Source organism: Charadrius vociferus, unplaced genomic scaffold (assembly GCF_000708025.1).
Source record: "Charadrius vociferus isolate BGI_N301 unplaced genomic scaffold, ASM70802v2 scaffold650, whole genome shotgun sequence".
Lineage (NCBI taxonomy): Eukaryota > Metazoa > Chordata > Aves > Charadriiformes > Charadriidae > Charadrius > Charadrius vociferus.
The window spans coordinates 6,058,042-6,075,459 of NW_009646736.1; the positions used below are offsets into that span (position 1 = coordinate 6,058,042).

General features: G+C 36.7%; 1 protein-coding gene across 1 annotated transcript in view; it reads right to left on the reverse strand.

Moving 5' to 3' along the window:
- The window catches only part of SLC9A9 (solute carrier family 9, subfamily A (NHE9, cation proton antiporter 9), member 9), a 205,700-nt gene that overhangs the window by 55,439 nt on the left and 132,843 nt on the right, over window positions 1-17,418 (reverse strand). The window contains exon 13 of the mRNA XM_009890107.1: window positions 1,822-1,870. Within this exon, the coding sequence (XP_009888409.1) occupies window positions 1,822-1,870 (49 nt within the window). The remainder of the gene's footprint in view (window positions 1-1,821; window positions 1,871-17,418) is intronic.

Genomic DNA, 17,418 nt, shown 5'->3' on the forward strand with positions numbered 1-17,418 from the left:
TGCTGCAAAGTAGAAAATTTCTGAAATTATATAGCTTTAAAATCCAATCAAGAATATATTAAGATTAAGTTTCTAAGTACTTCTCTTGGTCAGAATTTGGGCAGAGGCACCGCAGGAATTCCTACCAAGACGCTTAGGACAGTGGTATTAGTCATTAGTCCCCTCAGATTCAAAATAAATCAGTATCTTGGCATGGTGCAATGGAGTGTTATGCTAGTCCTTTTAATAGTGACTGAGTAGCAAAACTAAGGATATAGTCAGATATGAATAATATTTTTTCCTTTTTTTTTAAAGAAACATTATGACAGGCACCTGAATTCCATTCAGTTTCGATGAAAGTTGAGACCCTAAATGCTTTCAGATATGTGTAAATGTTAACAATACTCAGTACATAAGATACATTAAAATTCTGCCTAATGATATTTTTGATGTATTTTCAAGTGAATAGAGTTTCTTATTCATGTCTTGCCCCAATTTATTTTCTACATTTATATCACCGTTGGGTGATTTCAATTTAAGTTCCATTTGTGCAGTCTGAAAAAAGCACATGGAATGGTATATCCTAGAAACAGGAACACAGTTATTATTAGGCACTTGTTTGCTTTTTGCTTTGGCAACTTTTCAACTGTACCATTGCTTCTCCCCAGTCCTGCTGCTGTTCCACTTACTGTGCTGAAGCACATATTATGTCTCTGTGTATTGACTCTACAGATTTCTACTGTTGTTGCAAGCAGTGCTGCATTTGAAACAATGCCATACATGTATGACAAAAAAGGGAGGGTGACAGATCAACAGCTGCAGCTTGTTAAATAGCCTCCTTAAAGTTTTCAACTTCAAAATGTAGGTTTCTGTGTGAAAAATAACTGAAAAATATTTTCAGAAATCTGACCAACTAGAATTGAACATTACAGGTTTCCTTTTTTATTCCAGGGAATTAAACATTGTTCTGAGATGTCTCATATCCATAAATGCAGCATGTGGAAGGTGACAAATATTTAGATTTATAAAGGCAATACCTCTATTATTTTGTTTATTAGATCTCTCAGGATATCCATGTTTATAATTTTCTTCAAAACTCTGTAACAGAGAGTTATGTAGAGACCCCAGCTGGAGTACTGCATCCAGCTCTGGAGCTCCCAACATAAGAAGGACTGTTGGAGCAGCTCCAGAGGAGGGCCATGAAGATGATCAGGGGGCTGGAGGACCTCTCCTATAAGGACTGGCAGAGAGAGTTGGGGTTGTTCAGTCTGGAGAAGAGAAGGCTTTCCAGTATCTAAAGGGGGCCTACAAGAAGGCTGAAGAGGGATTTTTTACAAGGGCATGTAGTGGTAGGATGAGCAGTAATGGCTTCAAACTGGAAGAGGGTAGATTTAGATTGGTTATCAGAAAGTAATTCTTCACTATGAGGATGGTGAGGCACTGGCCCAGGTTGCCCAGGGAGGTTGTGGATGCCCATCTCTGGAAGTGTTCAAGGCCAAACTGGACGGGACTTTGGGCAACCTGGTCTAGTGGGAGGTGTCCCCCCTCATGGCGGGGGGGGGGGGGGAGGGTGGAATTAGATGATCTTTAAGGTCCCTTCCTACTCTAACTATTCTATGATTCTATGGTTTTTAGTTACAAAATTTTCATGAGTGCATGCATATTGAAAAATAAATGTATCTCCTCTCTTTGTACCTTGTACAATAGGTACGTTGCAGCTGTTTTTATTTTCAACCTGCCTGTTTTAAATATTTTCAGCTATAACACTATTTTTGATAAACATGATCTGCCAACCACTGAACAGTTTTTAGTTCAGCATGTATGTCTAAAATCCTGACATACCTGGCTTGCAGCTTCTGCTTTCAGATCTTCATCTGGATCTATGCCAACTCTGTTGAAAAAAAAAAAAACAAAAACAAAACAGACATATGGTAATGGTCTGATATATATTAGAGATCTTTGAGGGTAGAAGTGTTTCTCTTGTGCCACTCATTTCCTACTAGGTGAGAAATGGAGAAGAGCTGGAAAAACGTTAAGATCACTTTTATTAATCAAGGCAAGTTCTTAATAAGTTTTTAGAAAACTTGACATTCTTTTTAACTGCCACTCATAACACCTGAGAATAGATCTTTACCCTGGCTCTGGTTCGTATCTGGGGAGAGATAATCAAGTCATTAACCTGTGTTGTGAAATCCTTTATTACTGGCCAAAGAGAGGTGTTGAGGAGGAACTGGAGATAGGGAGGTACGTGGAGGATAGGACCGTAGAACTCTCGGCGTTTCTTGACTGTGCTGCGTTATGGATGGCTTGTAGCATTTGGAAAGGGCTTTACTTGGCGCACAAGGTACAGGGAAGCAAACCAGAGGGGAGAGGAGATTGCAGTGGGTGACGTGCAAGATGATGAGAATCTGGGTGGCGTTTTACTAATATGAACAGGGAAAAAATAAAATTGGCTGTCCAAAGTGATGTGGTGGAAGAATTGACATATTTTGAATATGGCTGATACTCAGAACTGAGTAGAAATGCAGCTGATAAATGTTATAAGTTGAATGACAGAGGCTTGTGCTGATGTTCACACCAAGAAAGGAAGGAGAGCAGTGAGGGATGATGAATAATGAACCCTCTTATCACCAGAATCTGAAGCCCACAGCTATAGGGGGGCCAACAGCCCCCAAATGCCTCATAAGCTCCCACATAGTATCAGGTCTACCAAGCTAATACAGAATTTACTGATGCAAATAAAATGTGCTCTTTCACTAGATTTTCATTTAAGGCCACTTTACTGTTTTTCTGACAGTCTTCCTTCTTGAGTATTTTTTTGCTTTTGGTAATGACACATCGAAATAACTCTAAAAATAATATTTAATATTAAAAATTACATACCTCAGCATTATTTCCTGTAAATATTATGCATGCACACTTATTCAGTCAGAGACAATGACAGGAACTATATGCAAAGTAGATGCTTTTAATATGTAAATACCGAATGGAAGAGAAAAAAGACGTTTGTTTCTATCATAGCTCTTGAGCTTCAACAATTTTGAGTCCTTCAGGCATAAATATTTCTATCTTTTTATTAAAAATAACGATGCTGGTGCCGACTCAACAAGGAGACAGAATGAATAGCTGTTTCTTTTCCTATTTTTTTGGTCCTGTTGTTCTTTAAATTGCTAGAAAATTGCACTAACCTATTCATTAGTTTGGAGTAAAGCAAGTTAGGTATTTTCCATTTCATTAAAATGGAAACATTTGCACGGGAAAAGAAAAGGAAACATTACATAGAGATTTAACCGTCTGTCTGACACTGGATTTGTTATTGTCACATACAGAACAGTGGTGTCTAGGGCCTTATCTGTGCTTGGTATTGTAAAACTAAGCAGTGTAAGACAGCCCTGTACTGCAGCGTGTACAGTGACAGCAGGATGTGAATGCTGAAACAACAGCACAAATGCAGGTGCGATGGTCCCAAACTCATAAAACGGGTCAGACTCAAAAGGAGACTCCTGGTCTCCTAAACGCAATTACATGCCCTGTTCGTTAGACTACACTTATTTGCTAGATGTGTTCCGACAACAGTACTTGGCCAATACAGATAAACCCCAGCAGTACAATAGTTAAGGGTCTGCACAGTTCTAGAAATAAAAAAAATCAGAGGATTTACGCATGGTATGTGCAGCTGAAAGGCTACAGCACAAACTTCCCCACATTCTCTTCTCCTTAATGAGCTTGACTTGACCTCAAAGAATCAGTCTCCTGGGACAGAAGTAATTTAGCCTTCATGCAGTTCTGAATTTACTGGAGTTGAGAAACTGCCAGTTCTGACTGATTGTGTGTGTTGGAGTTGTGATGCGTTTATTATAGAATGCGCTAAGACAACAGAAAACATTTCACCCAGGACTAAAAGGACTATAATAGCAAATGGGGAAAAGGGTAGGCAACGGGGCCAATAGGAACCAGAGTTTCCGGCTGTAATATTGTTTCAGTAACAGTGCTATAACTGCTAACTAATCACATTGACAACAGGAATCTACAGGCATAGAAAAAAAAATGGATTTACAGAATTTGGATTCGCAGAATTTGTCGTATGCTTAAGCTTCTCTGCATGTAGAATTTCTAATCCTTATAGTTACAGAGATAGCTAACTGTTTTGCCTTGTTTATTCTGCAGACAATATATGATCACAATATGGCACATACAAGGATACTCACATGGAATCTTAACAGGAGTATTAAATTTAAAGCCAGCAATAAATAGCTAATGAGATCACAATTCTGTCTTAGATTTTTCACATATGAAAAAGAAAAGAAGGCTTCTATGCCACATGAATGCCATAGAGCTGCAGCTCATGCCTTCCTTTGGTCTGGTTTCTAGTCTTGTTTAAAACACAGGGTCAGATGCCATTGTTTTTTTCTTGTGAAATAGTCTCTTGCTACTGGAAATCGGTGTGGATAGCACAATCTTACCTACTGATTTAAAGTCCTTTGGGAAAAGGACCAGATCATTCTTTGCATTCTATGGGAGAGTTTTTTAATGCATTAAATAGCAATATTTTTTTTGGTAATAGTTTGGACATTAGCAATTTTATTAAGTATGTACTGAGCAGACTCAGATCAGTTGGTTCTGAAATTGAGGCTAATTATTTCATATCCAAACATAGGCTTGGGAGCCTAACATCAGGTGCCTAGCATTGAAAATTATAGTCTGCTATAATTAACTCATATACTTGAGTATATATGAACTAGAATGTGATTTTAAAATTGCAAATGTTGAAAAAACAAAGCATAACAAATTATATGAGACAGTAAAGACAACTGAAATTAAGCACAGATATGCAGTTCAAGTTTACATCCTTGACTTCCTCAAAATACCTGCTAGATCTAATGCTATTGCCACTCGAATTTGCAAACTTAAAACTCATATAAATTAATATGAAGGCCTCTAGGTAATACTCTGTTGTTAATATTGGTATAAACATCTTTCCCCTTTTAACCTTCCTGGTTTTCCATTTCTGTGAGAAGATTTAATGGATGATCAGAAAAACATTTTCTTAATCTTTTTTCTCCTTTCTTGCTGTCAACTTTGTTTCTTTTCTCCTGTTACCTTGTTATACTTCTTGCAGTCTCCCTTTTCCTTCCTTCTGTCCGACTTTCCTGGTTGCTCTCTATTCCTTGTTCATTTCTTCTTGGCTCTTCTAAATATTGTATGCCTTTATTTCTGCTTTTCTATTCTTGCATCTTTTTATTGTATACATTAAACATTTAGGATGACTTCTTTTCCATAAAAACAAATGCAATGACTTTTAAATCAGATCTATATTGCAGTGGAGTTTATCTACTGTATGTATGTAGATAGGCTTTTGTAATGTCTTAGATGCAAATGCCCTAGATATGCAGGAATTCAAAATCCTGAAAGCTGCTCTGTGTTGTTCTTTTTTCTTTGGGTCATTTTTTGGTATGTGTGTGTTGGTTTTTTTTTTTTTTTTTAATAATGGCGGGAACAAAACCTGGATTCAGAGATTGTTCAAAGTTGCTATATTCAAAATCTGGAGGTGAAGCTTGTTACTTCAGCCAGACTCTAGAAATTAGGCTTAAGCATTGCTAGGAACTGTGCACTAGTCTGCAGAAGTACCCTTTACAGCTGACGGTATTTAAATCCCCGTGTGCTATCAAGTGCATCATTTTTTTAGCAACAGTCAGAATGTATTTAGTAATAAGAGGAGGAATTCGTCACTGAATACAAAGCAGTCAATAACATCTTTTCCTATGTGGTTTGAAACGAAAATGGATAGAAAGATAAATACCAAATTGTCAGGGGAAATTTCAGTAGTAAGAAATACAAAACCAATCCATAGGAATACCAATAGTAAATCACTATTCAGGCATTGCAAACTTTTAATTCCCTCACTTCAAATCACCACAAAGTCAACACTGTAGGATAAAATCTCTACTTTCTACAGTGAAGCCACAGAACAACATATAGACTCATCTTCATGAGGATATAGGCATGCAGAGCAGAACTTTTGGTGTCTATACTTACATGTGTGATTCTCAGCCCTCCCTCACTTTAGGTGCCAGGAAATCTGTAAATAGAGATATTTCTCTGAAATCTGAATTCTAATTATTGAAATTCTACTTCTGGGCTTATATAGGCTTTCTGTATTTGCAGAATGGAACCTGGTTCACACAAGTTGAATCTTGCTTGCAGTCCCACCCGGTCTGGTGTACACCTACCATATACTCACACTGGTTAGCTGTGCTCCAGATGAAGCAGCAAGGAGTGTTTTTATTTGAAAACATGTCCTGACAGCATGTAGTTGATTCCATCCACTTTTTTTATTTCATGACTGAAAAACTCGAGTGTCCTGCAAAGAACTGGAAAGCCTGGTTTCATCAGTCACCTCCAACTGAGGTGATTCCACACTGCACCTCTCAGAAGTGCCATAAATACTGGCCTGAGAATGATATGGATGGTGGCACTATCCGCTGATGTTGTCCTGTTGTACCAAATATCTTTCAACTTCAAGCACCAATGAAGCCCCAAGAAACAGTTGTTTAAGTGTGTATTATTTAATGCAGCTATTGATTTAATGAACAGATTGTCAGGCTTGGGAAAGTTTACAAGAGAAATGTCTCCTAATGTAACAAACTTCCCTGATCTAAGTGTATGATGGTGAATGTGTACCTGATGGAACACGATACTACAGAGCTGTCAGATAAAGGTCAGAATTAGCCATGTCTCCTCTACTTACTTTTCTAGATTAGTGGGGAAACAAAGGCAATTCAAGAGGTGAAACATCTGGCATCTCTTTCTGTTTCTGGCCTCATATTATAAAATGGGGACAATACTTCCTCCACCCCATTGTTCATCTGTTGTGTGTATTTCGCTTGTAGGTGCACATCCTTCATTATGTTTGTACAATATCTAGCCTAGCAGAGCTATGATTTTGTTTAGGGCCCTAGGAGTGCTGCTGTAATATAATAACAATGTTGGCTTCTTTGCTTGTCAAAGGTTTTACAGGAAGAACTCACCTTCTCGGTGCAATTGTCTCAGCCTTCCACTGGCTGTCTCATTGTAACCAAAACAGTCTTTAAGCCTTAGCTTATATCTGAAAAACTGCACATAGCAGGAAGGGTTTTTTGAGTAAGTGATTTATAACCCAATTTTCAAAGATGGCTATTAAACGGCATTTGCAACTGGAATCTTGAATATTTTTGCATGAATAAATCTGAAGCTTGTAGCTATCCATCATCAGCATATTGCATTCAGTACAGAATTATTAACTGTAAAGACTAGAAACATGAGCAAAATTCAAAAAAGATTGTTTCACCATCTCTAATAAATCATTACAATTGAAATTAAAAAACCTTCAGGATAAATAATGATTGCTCTGGCCATTATTCTTGTCCATGTGGCAGTAAGTGTGATGTGTATTCCTAACAAACTGACACCTAAAATCTGCTTTTGCTTCTAGATTGCTATGTTTCTGCTACATATTGCTATTGCTGTGGACTGATGCTGTCCAAAACATCTGCTTTTTTATAGTACAGTATTTTGATTGACATAAAATCCATGGAGCATTATGGCATGAATATAGATCTTCAAAGTTCAGCCCAAGCTGATTTTGTTAATAAATGAAAACACGAAGTTTAAGGCAAGAGTAATCACTTGTGTCTCACAGCAGAAAGAACAAAATCAGTTTAATTTCTTGCTGAGAAGGATTAAAATAAATTATCAGGTAAACAATGCTTCCTAAGTGGTTATGACAGCTGTTAGTCATGTGGCTAATGCTTTCTATCTTACATACACGATATACTGAAATAGAACAAAGAGCATGATTTTAAATCTTTAGAATTATGTAAGAGATAAGTGTTGCCATAGTTTGACTTCTGAACTTGTAATTTCATAAGACTGGTCAGATAATTTTTTTGGAAAATGCTATGCAGAACATTAGTCCCACAGTCAAGGTATATGGACCGGTTTTGGTGGACATATGGAGAACTACTTAGTTGCAGAGTTGGCAATTAAATTAATATGATAACTGTATAAATGCCTTCCAAGTAAAGAAGAGCTGTCATGCATTAAGATAATGTGTAAATGCAAATAAAAGACAAGGGTGAAGAAGGAACGGTGTTGTGCTCTATAAGAGGTCCACAAGTTACAGTCTCTAGATGTGATCTTAAGTATCAAAGAGATTGTGAAATTGTGGATAATGCCACTGCATAAAATTTTACCAATTGCTTCCCTACAGCTGTGCAACTGTGTGAAGCAAGATGCTGTGAAATTTAAAAGTAGATGATGGCTTACATTTACATTTACATCATGCACTTATTCGGCTAGTAACTAGAACAATGAACTGGATCTTTAGGTATCTGGTATCTGATTCTCTATTCTGTTAATCCTATTTTATCTTGATATTGGGGGAAGGGGCTAAAATAGTTTGGTCACTTTGAAGTAACAAGGTACAGCTGTATGGCAGAATGCAGTATCAGGTATCTTGCAATCATGACAGCGTGGCACTCCAGCTGAGGAGTTCTGAGCAGCAGTGATTTACATCCCTGTAACGCTTCTGGTACACACAGCAGTTTATGAATGTCTTGTGCTATGTGAATATTACCTGTAGTGCAGAATCAGGCTTCTTGCTTAAAAATATGAACCAAAGTAGACTAAAATGAGCATCGTTTAATTTTTAGAAATCATCATTTGTAGTAGTACCAGTGCATGTGAATAGACTTGGAATAAAATTGGTGTGAAGGTCGGCAGCAACCAAAATAACATGAACTTCTGTGTGGTAACAGTGTAAGAACTGGAACTTGTTTTCAGATTTAGGAAAGATTATTGTAGTAGATTTTCAGTCTAGAATAAGAGGTGCTAGTTATTGTTTATTAAATTATGACACACAGGCTTGTTACACCAAAGTTTACCAAATCTAGCTGAATGGGAAATGCAGGTTGTGTGTTTATCTCCACAGACACAGTAATTGCACCAATTACATTGGAAAAATAGCAGCTACTGACTGCCGACATTGAACTCCATGTCAAATTGGAAAAATAGCAGCTACTGACTGCCAAACCTACTCTGCACTCTTCCTTTGCCCTAATGGCATACCACCTAGAGCTAACTACGCAGATCTAACTCAGCACATTGCTGCAAGTCAGTTCAGGACTTTTTCATATTGAGGCAGAGGGGTGCATGTGATTCCCCTTTTAAAGCTTGATTCTGAAAAATGTAGGGGAAGGCCATTTTATATTCGTGTGTATATATGTATATGTGTGCAGTCTTTAGGGATCTAAACTTACAGTTGCTTCCTGACTCTGAGTGCACGACAAATATTCTTTCTGTCCTTTCTCTAGAAATATTTTCTTGGATTTCACAAAAGTTGCCCAATTAAATATCTTCAATCTGTGGCCTATAGACAGCTAGTGAAACCCACAGAGCCTTTTCCTGCCTGCTTTTCAAGCATTCTATAAGCAAGTCTATAAGCTCCCTCTTATTTTGAAGAGCAGGAAGAGCAGAGAGAAAGTCCAGAATAGTATCATAAGGCTACGTGGCCATAGTCAGTTAATAGTCACTCTAGTTACACTCTTTACTTATTGAATAGGTATGTGACTGCTTGTAGGCAGACAGAGATTTATGGAAAAGCAATTCTGTGATTTCTGTGAATCCCCCTAAATTTTTATTTTCAATCTCAACTACAGGAAAAAAACCAACCCCAAATCCTCAGGAAATCTAAAATTCAGGGTAACTCCATTGCTACCAGCAGCCTTCTAAAATGAAACTCTCATGCTAACAGTAGAATCTTTAATATTAAAGTGTTACAAAATTATTAAAAATTGCGTTTGTTCTAAATTGGAAAAAATATTTTCAGACTCAACTGAGATGCAGACATGTCTGGAGAAAAATGTGGTTACAAGGGCACATCGCTCAGGAATGCTACATTGTGATTAGAGACACTGACAAATAAAACCAAATGAAAAATAATGTAACTTGAATAATTTTTTAAAGCTGAAAGAGAAGTTTAGCCATGAGGAATGTGCATGATCATAGCTGGCATATACAGTGCAATTATTACTTTCTCAGTAAGGCTGAATTTTGCTATTTAGTTTTCACCTGAGTTTTATGTCCCAGATGAGAGGTGCGGCTTCTAGAATAAGAGGATCCCTTGATATCATATTATAGCATTGGTGCAGCACTGACTTAGGAGAAAGGATAGGATTTGATACCTCTTTTGGTAGTACTGAGGTTATTTCTTTTGAGTGATAGCCCAGTAAATCCCAACGAAGTTGAGCTTTTGAAATATCATTGGATCACAGCACCGAGTGGCAAGGCTGTCACGAGGTGACTGTGACGCCTCCTATCCAAACTTTTTACCCTGTAACTGTTTCGGAAAAAAATAAAAGGTATGTTTTGATTTCCCTTACTTTAAGCTGAATGATTTTGTATTTTGAATAGCATCTCTTGGGACTGATATCAGCCTACATGTGTTAAGAACAAGTGACCATGCAGAGAGAAGGCGCTACCGGTGATGGCAGATGCTTTATTGGTTTAACTTAAGGTGTTGCAAAATGAAGAGGTATAGACACACAAATGCATCTCTCTATCATCCTTTCAGTAAGAGGCAGTACACAAAACATAATATTGATCAGCCTCCGCATGCTTTGAGCCATTCAGTATTATTACCATACCTCTCCCCATGGTGTGAGGAAGTCTATAGATCAAATACTCTACACAATTCTAAAACTATATTATTAAAAAAAGCCCTGGAACATTATCTAAAATGCATTTTCAGTTAATGCAAAAAGGCAGAAGCACCACTGTATTGCAAGTAGTATCATTTTCACACATAGCAAATGTCCTAATTGCTACTTTTATGAACTCTATGGAGATGAATACAGCTTTCAAAAAGAAAAAAGTCAGGAATTAGGCCATTTTGTTGGCATCTTACTTAGACTACTAATGAGCTTTGCCAGCCAGAAAAAATGAGAACTGATTTTACAAAAGATCTGTATGAGGCAAAGAAACTGTGCTGAGATGTATTTTGACAATTTCCTACAGATGAGGCTAGTTAATTCTTGGCTCGGAAATAACAGTTCCCTCCAGTGAATTATGTCAATGATTTTTAGAGCAGTAAAATGTTTGTTCTCTGAATCGCTTTAGGTGTCTGTTCCTTTATTTTCCTTGAACATAAACAGCACAGCTTTGTAAAGAAGCCCAGGCCATTGTAGATGCATTACATTATTGCTAATGTGATTAACACAAAGTAAAACATCAAATGCTCCTGAGGCATTAGTCTAAATAATGAGATGACCAAGTCTAAGTTCCCTGGGCTCACAGCATGGGGAAAAACATATCATGCACTTCATCTTTTGCACTGACATTTGAAATCTATCACATAAGGCTGGTACTGGGAGCAATTCTCTGCATAGCCATTTTAAGTGAAGAGTAATGCTGGTCAAGCTAAATGTATGCTACAACCAAAACACGCCGAGTAAATGCTACTGGCTTTGCTGGTGACAGGGTACCTTGCATGAAAGCTGTCACTGATCTTTCCATTTAGGCTGCTCTTTTCACAAGCTGTGAAAATCAGCTGCATTGCTTAAGTTTGTATTTAATTCACAGTTTCAAATATGTTCACCTAAGTTCTGTCTGAAATGCAGAAGGAAATGATAGTAAGGACTTGTATGTGTTGATTGACACAAAGCTGTGTAAAACAGATATACGGTATATTGGAGAATATACCTTCAAGGATATGCTGTACGATTGTTTTATCAAAGAGTAAATCAAAATGGCATTTCTGAATTCTTGAAATGGTCTTAACCATGCAGCACAATGGCCTTTAGAGCTCAGGTCACTACATTCACAAGCAGATACACTGTAGTTGGTAATCTGAGTAAGCATTGAATAGATTTTTTTCTTGTTTACTCATCTAGAAGTAAATATTGTAGGATAGAGAGTGCTCAGTTAGCTGTAACTTAGTCAATATGAATATAGAAAAAACCCTGCTATGAAATTTAAAAATGCTTTTATTTTAGTTACCTATTATCAGATCAGATGCGTACTCATTAAATTTTTTCAGCTCTGGGGATTCACCTTCTTTTTATATTTGAAATTACAAATGAAGCTTTATAAAGGAAGAACTGAGGGAAAAGTCTCAGACCAAATCAAATGCTATGTATTAAAATGGAAGAGTTTTGCCTAAATTTTCATTGTCTGATGTGTGCAGTATCAACAACTATTACCCTTTCAGTTTTAATGGCAGAGAAACACCTCTGCACATTCATGCTGAAACACTTTAAAGCCACTTTAAAACAGCATGATAAACAGTAGTGTCATTTGTGAAGACAATGTTCTAAAATACTGCTTAATGGAAAATTTAACTTTTCTTTTCTTTTACACTTAGCTTCTAAACAACAAAGAATAAAACAAATGACTCTCAAAGACTGAACTTTTATTTAATTTTATTTACGCTACCATTAAAAAAAAACCCTACAAAGATTACATATGCTCCTGATATACTATATTTCAATTAAAGCGTAATAGTCTTTTTGACAGAAGTGATATTTGTGAATTTCACTTTCTGTGAAATCAGAAGTGATTTTGACATATGGAAGTGCTGGAAAGTATGCTTCCCTTCATCATCTAGTATTTATCTCATTCCATGTTGGTTTTAATTCATGAATTGCTCTATTCCACTATAATCTTGATCCCGTAATTGCACTTTTTAGTTTAGACAGTGTAGATTTGACTTAATTTTTTTTTCCCCAATATAATCCTTCCTTCAGAAACTTGGCCATCTTTACCAGTTTCAGGCAATGCATTTATGTCTCATGTGGCTGTTTCAAATAACATTTAGGCCTTTCACATAAAAACTTATTGTCTCCAAAATAGACACTGATCTATAGTCACACCGTTTACAATGCTAGATAATGCAAAAACTATTATTGATATAAATGTGCACGTGTGCATGCTCTCAAACAGACTCTCTATCTGTATTACAGAGGTTCCAGAGGGAGAAAATATTTTCCAGTGTAGTTAGCAAATTTGGACCAGATGTCATCCATGATGGTATAAGTTCTGCTACTCACACAGTGATCATTGAGCAGTGTATAGCTTTGATAGAACGTTATTCCGTTGTGGTATCTTTTCCTTTTCAGTTTGCAAGAGACTTTTACTTGTATAACAGCAGCAACAAAAATAGACACTTTTAACTTAGTTGTTGTATTTATCCAGAACGATAGGAATTGTCCTTATTTCACAGTATGGAATGTCCCTTTCTAGAATTCAAAAGTACAGTAAATACAAATGTTAGGCGTGTTTTTTAACTCTTGAATTTAGTAGTCTCACGTTTTTAAATATGCATGACTTAGTAATAAATTCATTCATGTGGAGAGAATAAGAGCGTAAGTGGAATGTAAGAAGCCAGGGACTAGTGCCCTAACATAGGTGAAATGCAACTTATATACATACATTTGTATTATTTCACGTTGTATGCAGAAGAATTTAGGAAATATCAGGCACTTATTTTGTATTTGCAAATACTTATTCTGGAAAAGCAAAGGTTTCAAATGTCAATGCTAGCTTTTTCATTTTGTGTCAGCAACTCATCTGTGGCTACAAACCTCTTGATTTTTCTAACTCCATCCATCTCAAGAGAAAAATTTCCTAGTTTTCTTTTTTTTTTTTTGGTAATTCTTGTCTGGTTTGCTGGGGGCTCTTTCCTAAACGTGCTGTTTTGAGATGCTGCCTGCACCAGTCCTTGCAAGCCTTTTATAAGCACCCAGGAGGAGGGTTAGTCAGCCCCTTGTTGAATAGTACTTATTAACTGTGACACTGTAGTTAAGGTTGATAAACCACTTTCGTTTTAATTAATTAAAGCCTTTATCTTTTTACAAGAGCATTTGTGGAGACACTCTTCAAAGCTTCTAGTGGTTTTGGTTTTTTTTTTTTTTTTTTCCCTTCTTCTTATAACCATATACAGCTTGAGCATAAAGCCTGAAGCGCCCGGTTGGAGTTGGCTGCCATTTAAAATGAGTGCAGCGGAAAAGAAGTGCTGGGAGGATGAGATAGGGAGTATGCTATAAAGATTCATAGTTTTATTTATGCTTCTTGTGCTGCTTTGCAGTGTGTTGGAAGGTGTTTGCTGCATTATGGCTAAGAAAGGGACTCCATTCCCATTTCATTTTTGTCTTCTTGTAAAAATAAGAGTAAACTACTGTATGTAGCAGCTATGAGCCAACATCTGAATTCAAGCAGCGATGACAATGAAAGCAATAGCTTGCATGCGATAATGAAGAGGCAAAGTGAGAAAGTAGAGTGAGAAATAGCCTCAATCAGGGATCCCCAAAGCATATTATACTTCTGCCTACAGGCCAAGAAAATAAATGAATATTATTATGACAGCCTGCACCAGCTGAGGATCTGTCCCCATTTATCCCTTGCCACTCGACTTCCCTGGGGCTCTAAGTAATTCTCTCTGGCTAATGACTTCAGGCATATGTGATAGTTCTGTTAGTGTATTCATAAGTATGTGATACTTTGACATTGGCTCTGGGTTACTACCTTAGTGAACAAAGCAAGAAAACTTGATAGCTGAAAGGCAAATCTAATGTTTAAAGTTCCACGTGCCCTGCACCCTCATGAATCAAAAATAAATACCGTGACAGAGTACTTAAATCTAAAGGATTTGCCCTGTGTTTGAGGTATAACATTGGGATCCAGAGACAGTATATATACAAGAATTCAGTTGTAAACCACAAAAGTGGTTTTAATTTTTTAAAAGCTCTATAAAATATAACTTTTCCTCTTGTTGAGAGAGAGCACTTATTAACAAAATCATCAATAAATTAGGCTTTTTAAAAAGGTTTTTGTCTAGTTTTTTGTTAGGAAGGTTGTCGATAGTCTGTCTAGCTTGGTTCAACTCAGTGGGGTAGAAAATACCCCAGGGAGCTTGCTATCTAAACAAAACTAGGAAGGCAAGAGGCACTGTGAAACTCAGAAATGATTAATTAATTTTACATTTTAAATGTATCACTGCTCCTTTCTGGGACATGCATCTCCTTTCTCTAATGGAAGTGTAGTGCAAGTTGAAGTATATGTAATAAATTGGTTTGAACGCTGTGACATTTGCTTAATCTAAATTGGAGAACTTGTCACTTGTTTATAATTCAGATTTTCAATGTACGTGATAGCAAAATGGCACACAGCCATTATGACTTAGATTTCAAAGTGATAGGGTAATACAAAGAATGCTCTGACAGAGAAACCAATCCAATGTTTCTTTTCCAGTACTGTATTAAGCATAAATAAGAAAGGATGTAGGCTGTACACTTCCTTTTGGGAATTAAGTTGGGCAAATGGCTAATTTTATTACTTATCTATATGACAACATTACAATAGTATTTCTGAAGATGTGACAGAAGGAAATAATGCTACTTTTTTTGGTCAGTAAACTAAGACACGGCAATTGAACCAGATTTGGAAACTCATTTTATGGGCTGAGAAGTTTTCTTAATACTTTCAGTATCAGTGAAATGTAAAACCATGCCCAAGCATCAGTTTCAAAAGGAAATTAAGCACTGAGGAGCCCAAGTGGTGTCCATTTAAAATGGGAGCTAGTCACACAAAGCCTGAGATCTTCACATCAATAAAGGATAGTCAGATCAATGGGAGGCAATGTAGTCCCCCTGGTTTCAGGAGGAAAGAATGATCTTTCGTCTTTTTTAAAAGCTTGATCTCAAGTAAATTCAAATATATCTATATGTAAGGGTCACTAGGTCAGAAAGCATATTGAGCATTTGTTCTTCTGTAGACTACTGAATTAGGGTACTGGAAGATCTGGATTCTGATCTTTACTACACAGAAGATTACTGTATTTTAGTTGATGAATCATTTTACATGAAACAGAAACATTTATTTGGACAGGAGCTGAAACCCTCCCTAGTGAACACATTAACTGCTAGTCTACAGAATAATTTTATCTCGTTTTCTGGTTCAGTTAATTAAAATTATTTTCTGCCTTCTCTGCTTTCCTTATCTCATGGATGCATATGCATACATGTGCAGAACTGGTGAGGTTTGGGCTAGAATTCCTCCAGAAAGGTGGAATAAATATATGTGAATCAAATGAGGCAGAAGAAGCAAACCATCAAGTCCATACCACTAGTTGATGGGATGCAGTAGGGAAGAGGGAGAGCTGGTCATCTTTTCCTGTGTCTAAAATGAAAACAGAGGCTGCTGCTGCAGGAATACCTTTGGGTGGAGATTAGAAAAATTCAGGGGACTGATCAAGACTCAGGAGATTCAGGCAAACTACCCGAACCTCCACTGTGAATCCTCACCAGGTGTAGTGCACATGGATAAGTGAATAGCAAAGGCAACTGGGAAGTTTCAAGGTCACAGCGTACACCACCTTGTCTACTTGTAAGATTAGTTCAGCAAAGTGTGGGGTTTAGGATTGCTACGTATTTTACATAAACAGCACTTTATACATAAACTTTTATATAAACAGCTGTTCTATATATTTATTTACATAGAAAACATCTTGGATTTATAAAAACAGATTTTTATGTGCAATTTCTAGATTCCTTTATATATTATTTGTCATTACGTAACAAAATGGTGTATGTCTTTGAAGAAGTAAAAAAGGCAGAAACTGATAATATATTTTTAAGTGCATTGAAATCAATTACTTCTTGCTGAGATAAGGGGTAATTTTCCCATTTAAATCTCATAGATGTACTGACTAGCAAATCACTGCTGGGCTGTTTCTGCACTGATAATTCACTATAAAAGGCCTTTATTATAGGGTAATTAGCTGTTTACTAAATGCTAAAGGCCTATACTGCTATACAGAGCCTGGGTTATTTAATATCTGCTTTAATTAACCTTTCACATTCAACTAATTCTGGAACAACTCGATAGGTTTGTTATCAAGGGTGCCAGAGCTTTCCTTCCACTCTACATTTTAAAAAACAACAGAAAGTTCAGAATTTCCAGAGGAACGTTTCATGAGAGTTGAAAGTTTCATGAAAGTTGAAGTCACACAGTTCTCTTCTGTCACTAAGCTCCTCTGCAAACCCCAGTACACCCAGTTATACCAACACGTTTTTATTTGTTTAGATTTACAAGAAGATTTCTATCACAGCCCATATATTGTTTAAGACCATTAAGGCCTAATTCTCTTCCCAGTTAGCACCTTTTTTCTTGTCCTTGTTTTTCTTGTTCTTTGGGGTTTTTTTTTGTACACTTTGTGTATAGTTTAAAAATGTTCTTGCGCTGAATGAAATACTTGATAGCAGAAAGGAAAACCACAGGAAAGCGTAAAAAAAACCCCAAGAAAGCCCGAGAAATTTTGTTTTTTTCAGACTAAACCAATATTTTAAGTCAAAATGAAATGAAAACTTTCATCCCTTCAAAATGAAACATTAATTTCATATTTTCCTG